This window comes from Melospiza melodia, chromosome 21 (genome assembly GCF_035770615.1).
Source record: "Melospiza melodia melodia isolate bMelMel2 chromosome 21, bMelMel2.pri, whole genome shotgun sequence".
NCBI lineage: Eukaryota > Metazoa > Chordata > Aves > Passeriformes > Passerellidae > Melospiza > Melospiza melodia.
Window position 1 is genome coordinate 8,058,564 of NC_086214.1, and position 17,733 is coordinate 8,076,296.

The 17,733-nt window shown below is 42.4% G+C and overlaps 1 protein-coding gene across 1 annotated transcript in view; it reads left to right on the forward strand.

The window, feature by feature from the left end:
• Positions 1-17,733, forward strand: part of CUX1 (cut like homeobox 1) — a 242,336-nt gene that overhangs the window by 139,996 nt on the left and 84,607 nt on the right. Inside the window, 2 exon segments of the mRNA XM_063173997.1 lie at positions 1,374-1,450; positions 2,175-2,241. Coding sequence (XP_063030067.1) covers positions 1,374-1,450; positions 2,175-2,241 — 144 coding nt within the window.

Genomic DNA, 17,733 nt, shown 5'->3' on the forward strand with positions numbered 1-17,733 from the left:
AAAACATTTTGGATTCATTTCTGATCTTTCATAAAAGAGCAGGGAGTGTTTGAATCTTTAGGTTGGTGGGCAAATAAATCAGGCAGGAGAAAACCAAGGGGCTAAAGAGGGAATTCTTTCAGGCTGCATTCCCTGCCTGGAGAATTTATTTCTCCCATGGAGCAATAACACTGAGGCTATAATGTGTTCAACACAGCGTGGAAAACCTTCAGTTCACGTGAGCTTTTTACTTGGAGGGTTGCTTGTTTAAATTCAGGGCTGAATGAGGAGAATGTACCAGTGAATGCAAAGCTTCTTTTTTGATTCATCAATACCTGTGGCTGCTATTTGGTAAGCAGCTTGTAAGCAAACTGCAATTTCAATGTACTTAAAAATAAAACAAAATGGCAGGTCGTGGAATGCAAATAAAAGTGTGTGTAAGAGAGGTTTTGGGATCTCAGAGTGTATGGTTCAGTGTGAAGGGAACTGACATGATTCTGGCTACAAATAGTTATTAACCTGGTCAGCAGTGTTGGAGGAGAAATTTGTGCACCCTATGGAGTGCAGGCAGGATGCTGGTAGTTTCATAAGCCATTTCACAATTCTGAGATCTGCAGAATATCCTAAAAGCAGTGTTGTAAAAAGCACGGCTCCTGGGAGATGTTGGAGCAGCTCCTTTCAAAGATGAGTTTTATAACTCCTGCAGCCTGGCCTTTAGCAAGGAGTGCAGTGGCTGCCTGGCCAGATGATGTAAAATGAGTTTAACTGACACAAACAAGAAAATGTTGCCTGTGGATGTAAGAAATGTGAGCATATTAAAGTTTTGCTCCTTTTCTATAGAAAATATCACAGTGAGATTTGTTTTGAAATATGTGTGTTTTCTTAAAGAGTAGCTAATAATATTGCTGCATTTGGCACCCATTACAGCTCTGATGAAACAGCTGCTGCATCTATTCACTCTATCAGTTATGGCAACAAATTCCTTCATTATGACACTAAAATGGAAATGTATCATTCTTCTTGTACTAACTTTGTACAACAGAGGGTGCTTGGTGACAATTTTCTCAATGTGTGTGACATTTCCAAAACAAATTATGCTCAAGAAAACCTTCCACTGAAGTTGTCATTTATATAGCAGTCAACTCTTTATAACATTCACAGCTTATGTTATGAGGTGGCTACACTGTTAAAATTTTAATAAGTGGGACCACAGAGTAGGAGCAGCATCTCACAATTGTGACAGCATTTATGGGTCCCACAGAAGCACCTCAGAGCCTGTGTGGTGTTGGCAGTTGTCTCATTCCAGTTGAGACATTCAATGGCTCCATCCCCCAAATCTGCAAGGCGCAGATGAGTTTTTTGCTCTGCTCTCACCTCTGCTCTCCCCTTGACAGAAAATTGCAGGAGACCCAGATGTCGACAGCCTCGAAGCTGGAGGAAGCCGAACACAAAGTTCAAGCTCTGCAAACAGGTTTGGCATGGCTTTAGTGACCTTTTCCTGGTGATCAGGGTGAGGTGACAGGACAGGGTGTGTCAGGACTGCGTGTGAAGCAGCTCTTGGTGTGCAGGGAGGTCCAGCAGAGCTCAGCAGAGCTCAGATGTGCTGTGTGGATCACAGCAAACACTCCAGTTGCAGCTGTCGTTGGCAAAAAACAGAGACAAGGCCATGGAGCACACACAGAGCACCATGGAATTACAGCAGACCATGGAACTTACCCTCCATGTGTGTTCTGCTTCCACACATGTCCAAACTGTGATAAATATCTGTATGAACCCCATTTCTTGCCTGTTGCTATGACTTACTATTAATTTTCATCCCTGCACACTTCAAAATTCCAGGTCTGGACACATTTGGCTTTGTTTACTATGAGAACAGAAGAAATTTTATTCCTTGAGCTACTGCAATAAGTATTTCAATGGAATAAGTAGTTTAGCCAGCTTAATAAAAACCTAATAATGTCTAGCTTGGTTAAGCAGAAACTGGACATTTTTGCAGTGTAACAGAAATGCTGTAAGAAATTGTGAAAAAAATCAAAACCCTATGGTTTTTTCTAAGCCATCATGGTTTTCCTAGGTAGAAAGATAAAGCTAAGGAGGTCTGTAGCATTATTGTTTTAATCAGGAGATGTACAGCCTTATTTATGACTGAATACTGCTATTTCAGTACTGTAATGCTTCATGTTTATGCCTTTTAGCCTTGGAAAAAACCAGGACAGAACTATTTGATCTGAAAACAAAATACGATGAAGAAACTACTGCAAAGTAAGATTTCCCTGTTTTCTTTCTGTGTCTTCCTTCAGGGTATCACTGATTTTTTTGTTTTGCATCTGTCTGTTGGAGAGAGATGAGATGAGGGAGGCTCAGGCATCCAAGTTTTTGGAAAACATGGTCATAATTTGGCCTCCTATGGAGAGATTATTAGTTTTTATATTTTCTTCTCCTCAACAAGACACTTCTCCTGGCACACAAGCTGCTGCATTCCTGGTTTCATTCTCAGGTGCTTCATCTGTGTATCTCTTACCCTCTATATCTCCTGTATTTTATTTAGAAATAGAGCAGTTTCAGAAATAAGGTATTCATTATGATCTTCCCGTCTTGGTGAAAACAAAGCTTCATTTAGTAAAGGATTTGTGTTTGATTCTTAGGCACCCTGGTTCTTTCTGCTTTTGGGGTAATAGTCCTTGATCTGCCAGGTTTACCCCTAATTACAGAGAGCAAAATTTTGGGCAGATTTTCCTTGTTTTCAAGTAGAACATGAAGGTAGTCTTAAAAATATATATTCTTGTCTTGTTAATAGCTACTGTTTCCAATTATCCTGTGGTTTTATTAACCATCAGGGCAGGGAACAACAAAAGAGACAGACTGCTGCTGGTTTCCTTTGAACCCTTCATATTTAAGGAAAGTTAATAATGAGAAGGAATTCTCATGATCAGTGGGATTAAGCACAAAGAGTCATTTCAGTGTCTGGAAATGGGATGGGAATGAAGCAGCCATTTCAGATGGTTGGGACACTCAGGGGAAGGGCTGGGACTGAAAGTCACCTCCCTGTGCCCACTGCCCAGTGTTAAAAACCAGTCAAAGTGGCACCAATTTTACATTTATTACCCTATGGTTCTGGGGCTGCTGAGGATCTGATTCCCCGCTGAGGATGTGGGGATTCACAAAATTCAGCCCATGGCAGTTTTAACAGTCAGCACTTGGAGTTTAAACACCTTTTCTGTCCTTCGGGATAATCTTTCAGGTGAATTTTGTCTGGCTCTGGAAGTCCAGTTTCCTTTGAGCTCCATGGAAGATGAGTTCCATGCACAGGGATCAAAAATATTTTTGTTCCTTCATTGATTCATCCTTCTCTGAGGGATGTAAACAAAAGCTGGTTCAGATGGAGCCTAAATTCCTGCAGATTGACTTTGTTTTTTCCTGCACATAACTGATATTGTTGTTGTTATTTCATGTTGCAGTCACTTCTGGGAGAGCAGGCAGAGATCAGTGGTTGTAGGCACTGAACCTAATAACCTCTCACCCTTTTTAATGTGTTTATTTGCAGAGTGCTTCATTTTTTAATACTGTTTCCCTAAGTGCTGTAATTTATCCTACACTAAGCAAAATCTGTTCACTAAAATATTTGTTTGCATTTCTAATCTCATTTTTTTGGGGAGATTCACACAGAAATATTTAGTTTTTATATGATCTTTAGAGTGACTCTTACCTAATTTATGTAGAATTACATAAAATTAGTAGCATCTGCAGTAACAAGATGTTTATTGTGTTCTGTAGCAGAATTATTATGGGGACTGGGTCTGGAATAGAGTGGTCATGGAGCAGAATCCTGAAGCAGACATTAAGCTTGTACTTTATCTCCCAGACTAATGTACTGTGAAAACAAACTTGTAGGTCCTAATAACAGCAGAAATATTTTATCATTGTTTTGGATATTTATGGCAGGAGTAGTTCTTGCACAACAACAGTTGTCTGTGGTGTTTGGAGCCCAAATTTTGCAATATGGAAATCTAGAAGAACATGAAAAGGGAACTGAATGTGGACAGTGAAATTGAGTCATCTATTTAAATTGTAAAAACTGGAAGAAAGGCTGAAAAAACACCAATAAAAAGGGTGAAAGACAGTTTGATTCTTTTCTTAAAAGAAGCCCTCTTTTGATCTAAGTCTGAAAAGCTACTTGTATTGCCAATTTTAATTTTATGTTTTAAAAACATGTGATTTTTATCTTAGGCCAGAATTGTTAGTTTTACAGACGCTTATTTGAGGCAGATGAATTGGAGTGCCTTCAGGAAAAAAACAGATAATTGTCAATATTTAAAAGCTAACAGTGCTTTTAAGATTTTCAGTCTCAGAATAAAGCTGTCTTTCAACTACTTGAAACTTTGAAAATCTTTCAAACGAGGCAAAAACGCCCAAGAAGCAGAAGAAATACAGAGTGAGAAGTCTTCATCATCAGCATTAAGGAGTCTGGATTTTATCCTGGAGCCCAGTTGTGGTGATCTGAAAAGTTGGGAATCATTATGTCAACTTGTTTGTTTTATCTTTTCACAATGTCCCATTCAAAGTACTCTACGTGCAAAGGGAGGGACAGAGGCACAGGCAGGCACCTTCAGATGAGATCAGTGGCTGGAATGAGAATTTCCAGGGCAATTCTGTCATTCCTACATGCAGAATTCCCAGCAGGTGGGTGTGGGCTGCCCCTGCCCCTTCCCTGAGCCCCAGCACAGCCCCGGGCCGGGCACTGAAGGTGTTAATGACAAAAAGAAGTTTATTATGTGCAGTCATTGCAGTCTGTCAGCTGGAATATCAGAGGCTGCCTTTGACAAGATGGCAGGAGCAAAGTTTTCCATGTGTAGGCTTGAAGTAAAATGTAATTAGCCTTTATGTGCAGAACAAGGATCCATTGATGAATACAGCTGGTCTTTGTTTTCTTCTGTCATTGAGTGTGGGAGGTAAAAGTGTTCTTCTTCATGTTTATTAATACAAGATTCCTTAGACAAATGGCAAGCACAGTTTAATATTTGTTGGAACACAGAGGGGCTTGCCAAAACAGTTGTTGTGTAAGAGGATTTCAAGGTTTTCAGATTATAATCATCTCTGGGTTAAATAAATGAATGATTACTCTGCCTTTTTCAATTAAAGAGGCACATCCTCTCTCTTGAGGGCTGACACTGATTTTGTTTGCTGTCCCACACATTTCTATCAGCAAAACTTGGTTTAACCAGCACTAATGAGTTTGATCTGGAGATTCTATCAGACCTGGAACTGAAAAGCAAACTCTGATTTGAGTTTCAGCAAAATTAAAGAATATTGGGTTTGTTTGGTTTGTTTCTAGTGCAACAGACTTTCCTTTTACTTTCTTTCTTTGTGGAAAAAGAAACATTCTGTATACATTTCCTCCGTTTTCTAGGGACAAACTGTTCTCTCTTAACAGTGCTCTTTCACTTCTGCTTTGCTGCAGAATCCAAGCAAGTGCTTGGGATTCCCAGCTGGAATGGTTGGATTCCAGTTTTAGATCAATTCCAGAGCCACCTCTTTGCTCTGACCCCTGCTCTCCCCCAACCTAAATGAATTCTAATTGGAAAAGGACCTTGGGTTGCAGCACATACAGTAGGCTTGTTACATTACTGTTAACATGTGGGTTGAGGCTCCCTGCCTTTGATGAAAGAAAATATCGAATTTCACTGAAATGCTCCATTTTCACCAGCCAGCTTTAAGTAGTCTTGTGAGGATTTCTGGTACTGCCCACTCTCCCTTCCTCCCCCCAGTTCTGCAATAAAAAGCCTTCATAAACAACACAACCCAGAAAATGTTTAGGTTAAGGTTGTCAGTCACTACCAGTGGATTTTCTGTAAGATTCAGACTTTTTGTCCTTCTAAAAGTAGCACAGGAATGCAGTGGAGAAGGAGCTTTTCATATTTACTGAAGCAGTCATCCAAACACAGCTACTTTCAATAACTTGTAGAAAAACATTTTGCCTCCAGTATAGGGGCAGAGAATTGTTGTCCTTCCATAGATCAGACTGATTATTGTTTATTTTGGCAGCACAGCTAAGGATGACACAGGAGGACAATGGCAACAGGAGGAGATGCCTGTGGTTTTTGGCTCTTTGGGGTAAACTGTGCTTTTCTTGCACATTATCAAACAGACCTGTCCTTCAGGCAGCAGTGTAAAATAAAGTTCTGCAGATGTGCTGTTCAGCATGGAAGGAGTGCAGGATTAGGAGACAGGGGACCAGAAGTTGTAGAGAATTCCTGAAGAGTTATTTCTGCCTGGAGGTACATGGTGGAGTTGAAGTATTCATGTGAAATCTGTTATATTGGGGCAAATCTGAGTTAACTTGGACTTCAGGGGAGTAGTTCCCAATATACAGTGAGAATTGAATTATTTACTTTTTTTTAAACAAATCTTTCATGTTTAAGTGCTGGCTGGTGCCAATATATCACTTCTCAGATGTTTGTAGTCTTCCATTTTGGTGGTGCTCAGGGTCAAACTGAATAAAAAATAAAGTTGTGCTCCCTCCAGCATCACATAATTACTGTGATAAATGGTCTCAATGCTGCTTCCCCCCATTGAGCCTGGAGTACTGTAGTTAGGGTGGTGGTGTTGGACATGACATGAAATAACTCCTATTTGCTGTGCCTTTAAGGTCTTAAAGTTCCCTATTTCCTGTTCCTTTGATGAGTCATTAACTTCTAATGCTCAGCTTTGGAATTATTACTGTATTTAAAGTGATTTCCCTAAAAACAGGAGATGGAGAACTTCATAGGCCATGTCTCTTCTCAGAGTTTTTCCCTCTGTTTCCTAGTCCTGCTGTCACCAGTGAAACCCTAGGATTGGTGGCAAGGAGAAGATGAAAAACTAGGGAAGATGTTACAGAGAACAAATTAAAAAAAAAAAAAAAAAAGAAGTGAACAGAAATTGAATGTTTTGAATCTTACAAAAAGCTCTGTTGCATGTAACATTTGAGGTTCAAAGTTTTAACTGTGCCTTATGCAAAACTCACCAGGCTGAAAGTCATCATTATAACATTTAATATTTTGCTTAAAAACCTACAAGTGAGGATGAATGGAAACACTTTGGAGATCTGCTTCTTATTTTGACCAAATGCTTTGGTGTGAAAGAGGGCTTGAGAGCCCATGTGCAAACCAGCCCTTTTTTGTCACAGTTTTGGTTGAGCCTGCAGTGACACCAGAAAAGCTGCAAAGTTGTATGGGAAGAGAATTCAGTGTTCCTGTAAAACACTTGGCATTAACCTTCAATTTTGGATAGGGAAACTGAGGCACAAGGAGTGTGGTTAATGCCCAAAGGCAACAGCCAAGCTTTGAAATATGCAGACATGCAAATGATAGACCACAAACTGACAAAAGGGTTCTTTATTTTCATTTTTCATTTCTAAGGCTGCGTTTCTGAGAACTCCATGTAAATGGAGCCATTGGAGTCAGTAGGAGTTCGTGCTGTAGCTGGGCTCTCTTGCCTCTTTTGTTAGACTTGTAATGCTTGCAAATTAGTTAATGTAACTGTCTGACAGCACCAAAGTGCCCCAGGTCCTCTCAGGGCTTTTATTTTGTTTGTGTTTTAACCTCCAGTGAGACTGTTCAGTTCCTTTTTCTAGTATAGCCTAAAAGCTGGTGTTATTTAACAACCCAAAGTAGAAAAACATAGCCTTAGGGTGTTCCAGCATATTCTAGTCATCACCCTGTTATCTGTAACCTTGGCTTGACATGAGATCCTTAGATGGAAATCTTTAAATAAATGCAAAGCACTTTGGCTCCTGTGCCAGCCAGGCTGGGGGTCATCCCAGCCATGGGTGCAGCCAGGGAATGCAGCCATGGAGAGGGTCTGGGTGAAGTGACAGGGGCAGGAGTGTCCCTGTGTCCCTGTGCTGTCTGTCCCCACATGCTCATGTGCAGCTGGACCTCTCCAGGCAGGGTGCAGCAACAGAGGGACCCACGAGTGTGCTCTGCAATCCCAGCCTCCAGCAGGGACTGGCTTTGCTGTGAGGCCAGCCTAAGGATATTGCAGCTTTTTGAGCCATCTCATCTCACCACCTCCTTTTACCTGTGGCTGAACTCTGAAGGAGGGCTGTGTGAGGAAGAGGAGGGAGGCAGAGGAAGGAAAAACCTCCTGGCAGAGTCACATCTGCCCCCAGCAGGGACAAGGTCCTTGGGCTTGCATCTGCCAGTCAGCTGAGCCTGGATTCCACACAGCTCCTTCATGTGTGTCTGCAAATTACAACAGTCTCTTTTTTAATTATTTTTTTTTCAATGCAAAGTAGGAAATCAACAGAGTTATTTTGGTGCAGAACTGCTTCCTGGAGGGGCCTTGTCTGTGACAGCAGGAGGGCACGTGGCTGTGCCTGCTCCATCTCCTGCAGGGCTGGGATGGCAGGGGGAGCAGAGAAACCCTGGGACCATCAAAAACAAATGGTTCAGCTGTTTCCAATGGGGCCCTGCCCTGTGGGGTTAGCCATTCCCACCCCTCAGCAGAGCTCTGCAGGTGCTGCAGTGCTGGTCTCTACCTGGCCACGTGTTCAATGGGTGATTTCCTGCCCTGGTGTGTACTGGAAACTCTCCTTGTGCTCCAGGGATGGATTCCAGCTGCTTTTCCCACTCCCACGCAGGCAGAGAAATGAGTCAGGAAAGTGCAGTGTGCTCCCTCATTTATTGAGAGAGAGAGAACGTCCTGAACGAGAGGGGAACTTGAGGAAACTCAGTGAGATCCCAGGCACTGAAACTCTGTGTCCTGGCAAACAGCCTGTTCTCCTGCCTGGATCTTCTGTCCCTTTGGAGAGCCAGGTGTTTGCTGTGAGAGCTGGCAGCCCTGCTCCCCAATCCCATATTGCCTCATCCAGACAACTTGCACATTCCCCCAGTGCTTTCAGTTGGGTTTTTTGTTTGCCTTTTCCAAGAACAGGAAGGTGTGAGCCATCACTGTCAGAGGCTGCAGCTGGCACAGCTTGCCTTATGCAAGTATCCCTATGCTGCTTCCTCATTAGCAGGGTTTTTCAGCATCTCGTTAAACCTACACCTAAATGTGGGTAGGTCTGAACCCATCCCTGCCTTAAAAAGTTGCTGTGATGCCCCAGCTATCAGGCACCTGACTGCAGAAGCAGGGATATTATCCTTTCCACAGCTGCTTTAAAAACAAAAAGTATTTCTGATGTGTTTCATCAGCTCATACTGTTGATGTTGGGAGCTCAGGGCTCTTCCCATTTCTCAGGCTCAAGGCTACACAATGAAGTCCTGTGCCTGCACTGCTGTACAGCTCATCCCTGCTCTAAAACTCCCAATTATTTCTCCTGCCCAATCCCATATAATTCTGTGAGATCCCTTGAGCCCTTTTCCTCGTGTCTGTGGCAGAGGCAGGGCTGGGAGGGAGGTGTCTGCCCTGGACATGCAGGAGTCACCCCAGCACCTGCACCCCTGCATTTACCCCATGCTTTGGTTGCAGGAGAAAATGGATTTTGATCTGCAGGTTTGGGGCAGTAATAAGGCCACAAAACAGTGACATTTCCAGTAAATCAGACTTTCCTGAGGAACAGTTGGAGCATGGGGCAGGTCAGTGTGAGGATGTGGATGTCAGAGGAGCATGTCCTGCCTGGTTCAGCCCCCTCTGATCCTCCTGGAGACATCACTTAATGAGACCTAAGAAATATTGCCTCATTTACATATCTCTGATCTAATTAAAAGACAATAAGGCCATGTGGGATTGCAGTTTTGTGTCACAGAAGGTATCTGGTGTGGGGGAAATAAAATTCCTTTATCTCAATGAGATTTTTTTAAAAGATAATATTTTAACAAATGAGTTTTAAAAAATTTTGTCTTTGATCAGGAAGCTGAGAATCCAGGGTAGAACACTGATTCAGGGATTTGGAAGAGCTGGGTGTTGGCCAGCTCATGGAACAGAAGGGATAAGGCAGGATGGTGCAGACACTAAACCCAAGAAAAACAATAGACAACATGCAGGCCTGTTAATAACTTCATTAGCATTCATGTAAAGCATTAAATAAACAAATGCATAATACACAAATCCTGTAAGCCTGAGATTATTAACCCTTAGTGCTTCTCTGGTGTTTCTGCAGGAGCAGAGCAGAGCTGTGATTTTGTGCTTTGCCTCCCAGAGTTTTTAACACCTTGAGAAACTGAGTCCCAGGGAGATTGCTCAGGGGCTGGAGCACTGGAAGGGAACCAGCAGGGATCACAACTGGGAAATCAAGGCAGTACACACAGGAAAGGATTTCTGCTTCCCCTCTTTTGCTTGGGTGCAGCTGCTTGAAACCCAGAATAAACCCCAGCTGATCAAGTCTTGCTTGCAAGCTCTAAGTGCCTGTTTGTAAGAAATTTTGAGCAAAAATTAAATTTGACTGAAGCACTGCCTTGGGGTTATTAACCTTTTGTAGCAGATTTTCAGTGCCTTTTAATAGCTGATCTTTGGTTACTGGTGGTCACCAGCTCTCCAGCCTGTCTTCATTCCTTCATGGAACTAATGAACTTTCAGTGAATAGTGGGGGTTTATTCCCTCCCCCACACAGGTTTTTATTAGTGAGGGGCTTTAGGCTAGTCTGGTGTTGATTTGTTTTGTGCTGGGCATAAATCTCCTGGGTTCCCTGGGGACTGCACCCTCTGGATGAATTTCTGCCCTCCTGCCCCTCCTCATGGGGCTGAGCCCCTCGAAACCCACATTGCTGGGCTGAAGTCACTTGGGTTTTCAGCTATACTAACCACCAGACATATTCACATATATATAAAAATACTGATGAAGTGCCATGGCAGCTTTTGTCCAGTGGTTTCTGTTTTCTTCCTTTGAGTCAAAATTCAGCTTTGGGGAAAGGGAATCTTTCTATTACAGTTGGTGCTAAGCAGAGTGGCAGGGGAGGATTGTGAGCAGGTAGCTTTTTATTTTGCATGGTTTCCTCAAGAAATTGTATTTACTGATGTTTCATTTCCTATGTATTTCCTCATTTATGGGATGGGGATTATTAACCTGCCTGAATACATCAGATAACCTGAGGGGCACATATGGCTTTCATAAAAGTATACCACCCATTTCCATCACTGTGAACCTGTGTCATCCACCAGTTGGGCTGCCATAAATCCCTGTGAAATGCACACAGCCTTAACCAGTAGTGAGGAGCACATAACTTAACCATGGAGTTACTAACCATCTTAATAAATCTAAATTCACTCTTTCCTGGGGACACTTCAGGGAAAGTGGGAACAATTTCTACAGCCTCTTATCCCACGTGGTCGTGGTAATGTAAAGGGTAAGCAGAGTTCTTGTTCTGCAGAGAGATCCCTGTACCCTGCTCTCTGTTTCACCCTCTGTGTTTGGGAATGTGTGTCTCATGTAAAACAAATAAAAAGCCCTGCCAAGCAGCCAGCTCTGCAGCCAGAGTGCCCAGCACCCGTGTGCAGGGCCGTCATTAAAAGATTTCATGAAACAGCCTTAAAAATGAAAAGTTTCCTTTCCAAGAGAGAGAGAGATAATTGAACTCATTGATTTGTTTCACGGTTTGTTTGCCCTTTCATTCCCTTCCTGAGGTGCTGTTTGTTGAGGAATGTCTCCAATTGCCAGAAAGACAGTGGGGTGTCTAATATTTCCCCGCCAGCTCTCCTTTCAGCCAGAGCAGAGTACTGTGGCAAGCCTAGGATATGAATTTTTAATGCAGAACTTTATAACATAGCCCTTGCAGCACGGCTGCACTACTCTCTTGAGCTTTCAGATTTAATGCTCTGATGAACAGAGCACAGACTTGGGGCATTCGACAGCAGTTGGAATTAACCCCTGCCTTACCCAGGGTGCAGCACTTCATTTCCCTGTAGATTAATACACATGGGATGAGGGTTCCAGATGCACCCACACAGCTGGGATTTTGACTCCCAAAATTATTTAGGATATCTTTTCCCTCTTTTAAAAATGGGAATTGTTGAGGCTGTTCCCTTTTCCTGGGCTCAACAACACTGCAGTCATTCTGTAGTGGATAAAAGGACCCTGTCTTGCCCACTGTCTGGGCTCTGATAACAACCCAGGCTCCATGGCCAGAGAGGGAAAAAAGATTAAATCAGCTCTGTAATGCATCATGGAGATGAATTTGCCATAGGTGCCTGCTCTTCCAGATTGGATCATTTAGCTGTTCATGCAGTGAATCATGGTAGTCCATCCAAGGGGATTTTGCTCTGTTTGGAATGTGATCTTAACTAGGTGTGGATGTTCTATTAGTCCATCTCCTGATTTACCTAGTGAGAAGTGGAGGGCCCAGAGGTGGAGAAAAGTAGCCCAAATACTCTTCAGGGCTTTAGCACATGTTTATCAGTGTTGAATTTCATCTGCTCTAAAGCTGCCTCCTCACCTGGCTTCGTTTAATGTCTGGACTTTCTGCTTTTCTGTAGTTGTGGCAATAATAATTCTCCTTTTCCTCAGTTAGTGCTGCAGTGCTTTTCTGTATCAGTCCTTCACTTCTGAAACAACACCACTCCTAATGCCTTATCTGGAGGAATATTGCTCTCAAAATCCTCCTTTTTCTCTCTGTGTAGCCTTTGGGTTTTTCCTGGCTGGTTCTTTTTGGCAGCAGTGTCACAGCCAGGACTGGCCTCATTGGGGACCTCAGCAGGATTTTGTCAAGGGAAAATTTGTATTTGTAGGTTTGACTTTGATAATGAAGAAGGAGCCTGATGTATTTAAATTGTGATAGAACAGGTGAGAAAATAGAACAGAGAGATAGGATAAAGCAGAGAGAATTAGCTGGGGCACAGGACAGGCAGAGGTGTCAATGGCATTTGGAGAAAGACTGGAGTTTGTGCTCAAGTGCTGTAAAACCATTTGCCTTAAACCTTTGTGAATGAGAAACACAACTTGTTCTTAACTGATACCAAAATAAGTACATTTACACTGTCTAATCTTAAATCAGCATCTCAGCCTTGGTGAGACATTTACACATTTGTTTCAGAGGAGGTCTTTTAAACAGCTTGTCTTATTATTATAGACCTAAGATTGGCTCAGCTTCTTCCACTGTTATTACTGACTCACAAGATTAAGGTTTTCAAGGCTTGTTGCTAAATGCACAGAGATTCTGTTGGTTCATTCAGTAATTCTAGGTATCTATTAACTTCATTTCTATAAAAAAACCTCTGGATTTTGATAGGAATTCAGTTTGAGACTGGTTGATGAAAAGGACACTCCTGTTTTTATTGCTGTAGTGGTAATTAGCTCTGCATCTTATTTTTGTTGTGTCAAGCACACTACCTAAACCAAGGGGGATGACTCAGTGGTGCCATATGTGCAAAGGGCACTCAGGGTAAGGCCAGACTTCATTAATGTGGGCAGTCTTTGAGCCCTTGGGTAGCAAAGTGGAAGTGCTGCTCTGGTGCTTGCATTGTAGCTGTGAAAATAAAGGTACATAAATAGAAGCACATAAAATGCATTTGCTGATCATTCATTTGGACATCCATTAGGTCATTCTGTGGTGAATGGAAATATTCTCCTTTCCTGGAGACCACACCAAGGGAAAAGAATGCAAATGGCATCTGCCCTAATATTAATGCTGTGTTACCACTGACTGCTCCATCTCAGGGCACTGGAATGGGCAGTTTTAATCATTTTACCCTTTTTTCATTGTTTTACCTGTGTGGTGCTTTATTGTGGGAGTCCTCTGCTTTTACTGAGTCAAAGTGGAAATATTTATTTATTGTTGTAGCAGATTTTTATATGCAGACTGGTAGAGTTGAGGAACATGACTCATAGGAAGTAAAAAGATGGACAAATTCAATTTAACCATTTCTGTTCCTCACCACAGTCCTTCCCAGTTAGGGAAAGGGAAGATTGCAGAGGAGAACAGGCAGATTCCAGAGACACCTCTGCCTGGTGCTCCCTGTCTTGATCAAAATCCAGGTGATAAGCAAACAGAGTCCTTTGGAATGTCTCCACTTGGATGCCTGGATGATCACTGTCCATGGCTTTGAAGGTTGTCTGCATGGCCAGAATTATCTTTTCTTGTTACTGACCCAAGATAAAATGTTGATTTTTTTAAAATTTTTCTTTTTTTTTTTTTAGTTGCATGTAATCAGAATAAAGTAGCTGCTGTAGTAGGTTATGCTTTTTATTATAGATTTTGATGCTGAGATCTGCAAGATCTGTATCGGGAGGCTGTATCTGGACTTGCTTAAACTTGGGGCTCAAAGCCAGAATTGATACAGAAGTGATTGTTCTACTTTTTAAATACAAGTGAGTGCCTGGAATGGCTCATATTTCTAGGGCAGAAGTTTGAAATAATTAAATTGCAGCAGAGTACACGATGTGGGTGTCTTTGAAGAAAGTACTCCTTGGTAATGTGCAGCAGCACTTTTAATAACTTCGCTGTCCTGGGCTGGTTTAGATCTGTGGAGCCAGTTGGGAAATGTGCATTAGCATTGGAAGTTGCCATCTGAGTGACAACAAACAACTCCTGCTGCTGGAATGCTAACAATGACAAGTCATTTGGTACAGCCATTTGCCAGTTTAATGGCTTAAGCAGCTTAGTTTTAATTAAACAGCAGCTTCTGTGTATGATATCAGGGAAAATAATGTTCTGCTTACAAGTGGAGTTGTTTAGTGTTGTCCCTAACTTGCTGGAGACACCAGCAGCCTCTTTGTTCCAGCATTCAGCCAGTGCATTGTCTGCCAGTTCATATCAGAACTTGTCTGCAGTAGAGCAAACAAACCCTTTTGGGGTATGGATGAGCCCTGATCCATTGGTTAAATGCAAACTCAGCCTTGCCTCGGTGGCAGGAGCTGTTCCTTGGGTGGGAAGAGCTCCAGTTCCAGGGGTGGTTCCCACAGAGTGTGTAGGCTGTGGGATCCTTCATTGACCACAGCATCCCAAAAAAGTCACTTCCTTTTCAAACCAGAACAACCTCTCTGCCAAACTCTAGGAGACATCTAGGGACTGACTCAAAGGGGTAGAATTCCTGCCTCCTGGCAGAGAGTGTGCCTGGCATGGATAAAAAGTGACTGAAGTGTTCCAGGCTGGGTTGGACCAGGCCCTGAGCACATGGAAGGTGTCCCTGCCCATGGCAGGGGTGGGAATGAGGTGATCCTTAAGGACCCTTCCAACCCCAGCCATTCTGTGATTCTGTGCTGATCTGCTCTAGCAGAAGTGAGGGCTTTGGTCTGAACTTGAGAGTAAATAACAGTCAGGAAAAGCCCCCTTATCCTTCATTCCCTAGAGCCTGGAAACCCAGTTTTGTAGGGTAGCTGTGCTGGAAGTGACAACCTTGTCACCCTCAGGATAATTTTGCAGGTGGCAGAGTACAAGTTTTGTGGGGACTAACAGAACAAGGCAGCATTGCCACTTGCACACACAGTTCCTGTTCTGAATCATGCATCTAATACCTTTCCAAAAAGCCTTTTTTAATTTATGAGGAATATGTGGCATGGGCTCACTTTGTTCTTTGGCTGATGTTCCTTGCTCAGAGATGGGTGTGACCTGAGCTCTGTGTGGCAGGTGAGGGTCTAACACTTGTACTGTGTGAGATCAGACTTTTAGCATCTCATGTAGACAACTGATTATCAACAGCCTTGGTTTCAGAGCTGTTCCCTTGGATTTCTGCTGCCTGCAAATGTCAGCCCCAGCACTCACTCCATGTTACCTGCTCCCCCTGTGTGCCAGGAGCTGGGAGCTCCAAGGAATTTAAGATGTTTTGAAAGAATTTTCCCACCTTCTTTATTTCTCTTTTTCATTTCCCATCCCCTCCTCTTCAGTCCTCACATACCTTTGAATCAATGTGGGCAATTTATGCCAAATCTGATGTTACACCCATGTTAACAACAATGAGGCAGCCAGAGGGTTTTTGAGGTTAAGAAGGTAATAAAGCACAAGGTTTAGCTCAGTTGTGCTTATTGGGGCAAGTATTGCACATCTTGAATTAGAGCCTCTTGAGACTCAATACAGCCTTACCCTGTCTGATTTATTTAATCACATTTACATGAAATCAGATATATTCATCAACAGAGAACATTGTGAGCAAATCGAATGAAAGCATTACTCAACACAATTTCTGGCAGGAGAATGTAACCTGAAAGTTTTAGGTAGTAAATAATCAGCAGTTTTGTTGCTTATTTCAGTTTGTAGTCACTTAAATTCATCAGCAGTTTTTCCTTGGCTTTTCATATGGATGAAGTCTGGAAGTATGCTGTGACTTCTTGTGCAAATAGAAAAAAATCACCCATCATGTATCATTCTGATAAGAACAGTAAAGATCCAACATTGCTGCTGGAATCTTGCAGGTATCTGGCACTCCCAAATTGGGCATTATTGGGTTTTCTTGGTAAATCAAGGACATGTTCTTGTCACCACTCACTAAAGGAAGATATTACAGAGCCTTCTTCATGCCGTGTGCTCAGAGCTGATGTTATAAAGCAGTTTATCCTTTCCCAGAGCCATCTACTTTTAAGGGCTTTGTTTTGCACACTGCTGCAAATACATTTGCTGCCTGCATTAGTCATTTACAGTACTTAGATCCTGTAACTATTAAATTGTTAACATTTGGAGCCAGCTATAATTATCTTTTATTAGTGGTAGTATTAATGGGCATAGTGCTTTCTTTCCTCTCTGGCTTTCCTGAGCATTTGAGGGGTCTTTAATGTATCTTACACTGAAGCAGCATCTTTGATCCATGTTTAGACAGTTTGTGTTCTTATCTCTCTAAAATGCTCACCAAGAATTTTTTGTCTTCAAGAAGTTTTTTTGCTTCCTTTGGATGTGCAAAATAGATATCCCAGGGAAAAATACATGGCAAAGCTTTGGTCCTGCAGAGTCACCTTCCAGGACTGCTTTAAACAAGAGCTGCACGCCCATGTGAAGCAGCTCTATAAACCTCAAACAAATCCAAATTTCTGTAATTCCTTGATGGTTTGAACCCTAAAACAATAAAATAAATGGTGGTAACCAAGTTCAATCACTGGCTATTCTACTAAATGTTCTTTTTATCCATGTTCGAGTTCAGAACAGGGAGTTTTCTTCCACTTTTATTTAAAAGGGTGGAAGCCCTTAGTTTAGCTATAGGTTTTTCTGGTGCTGTACTTGAATTTTTCCATACCTGAAACCAAAACAACTAGAGGTGCTTGGCTTGAGCATTAATGGCACTCTTTTTCCAGTGTTTATTGTTGAGTGGGGAAGCTGGGGGAGGGATGATCCTGTTGATGGTGATGTTGTTCCCATCTGGGGGATTATCCATGGCCAGACTTTCCTTTGAGCTTCTGATGAAGACCCTGTGGATGTCAGGGGTGGAGGAAGGCTCTCTCTCAGCTGTGCCATGGCCAGGCAGGCTGCAGTGCTATCAAGTGAGCTCTGTGCTGATGGTCCTGATCAGTGATTTTCTGTGTGTTCTGCAAATTCCTGCAATTCCACTGGTTATTGCTAAGAAATCACAGCAATAACTGTGAAAGGCAGCCAGTCATAAACTGCAAATGTGCTGTACTAATGTTCCATCCTTTGATGGAAAACTCCAGGTAGTCTGCAAGTTAGAAATGGCTGCTGGAGATCCCCTGGTGTATAAGATCTGGCTGGGACTTGATCCTTTTAACCATGAGGATTTGTGTCCATAGGACAGCAGTGACTCCCTTGTATTTTTCTTGTTTGTTGCCTTTGTGTTGTCATAGTTGTTGCAGTTTTAAATATACAATATCATGGTGTTAAGCATGTCTGACCAGCTTAACTCATCACAAAACCATTTCAGCAGAGGGCTGCTAGCTGATAATGGCTGTACTTTTGCCCTCCTC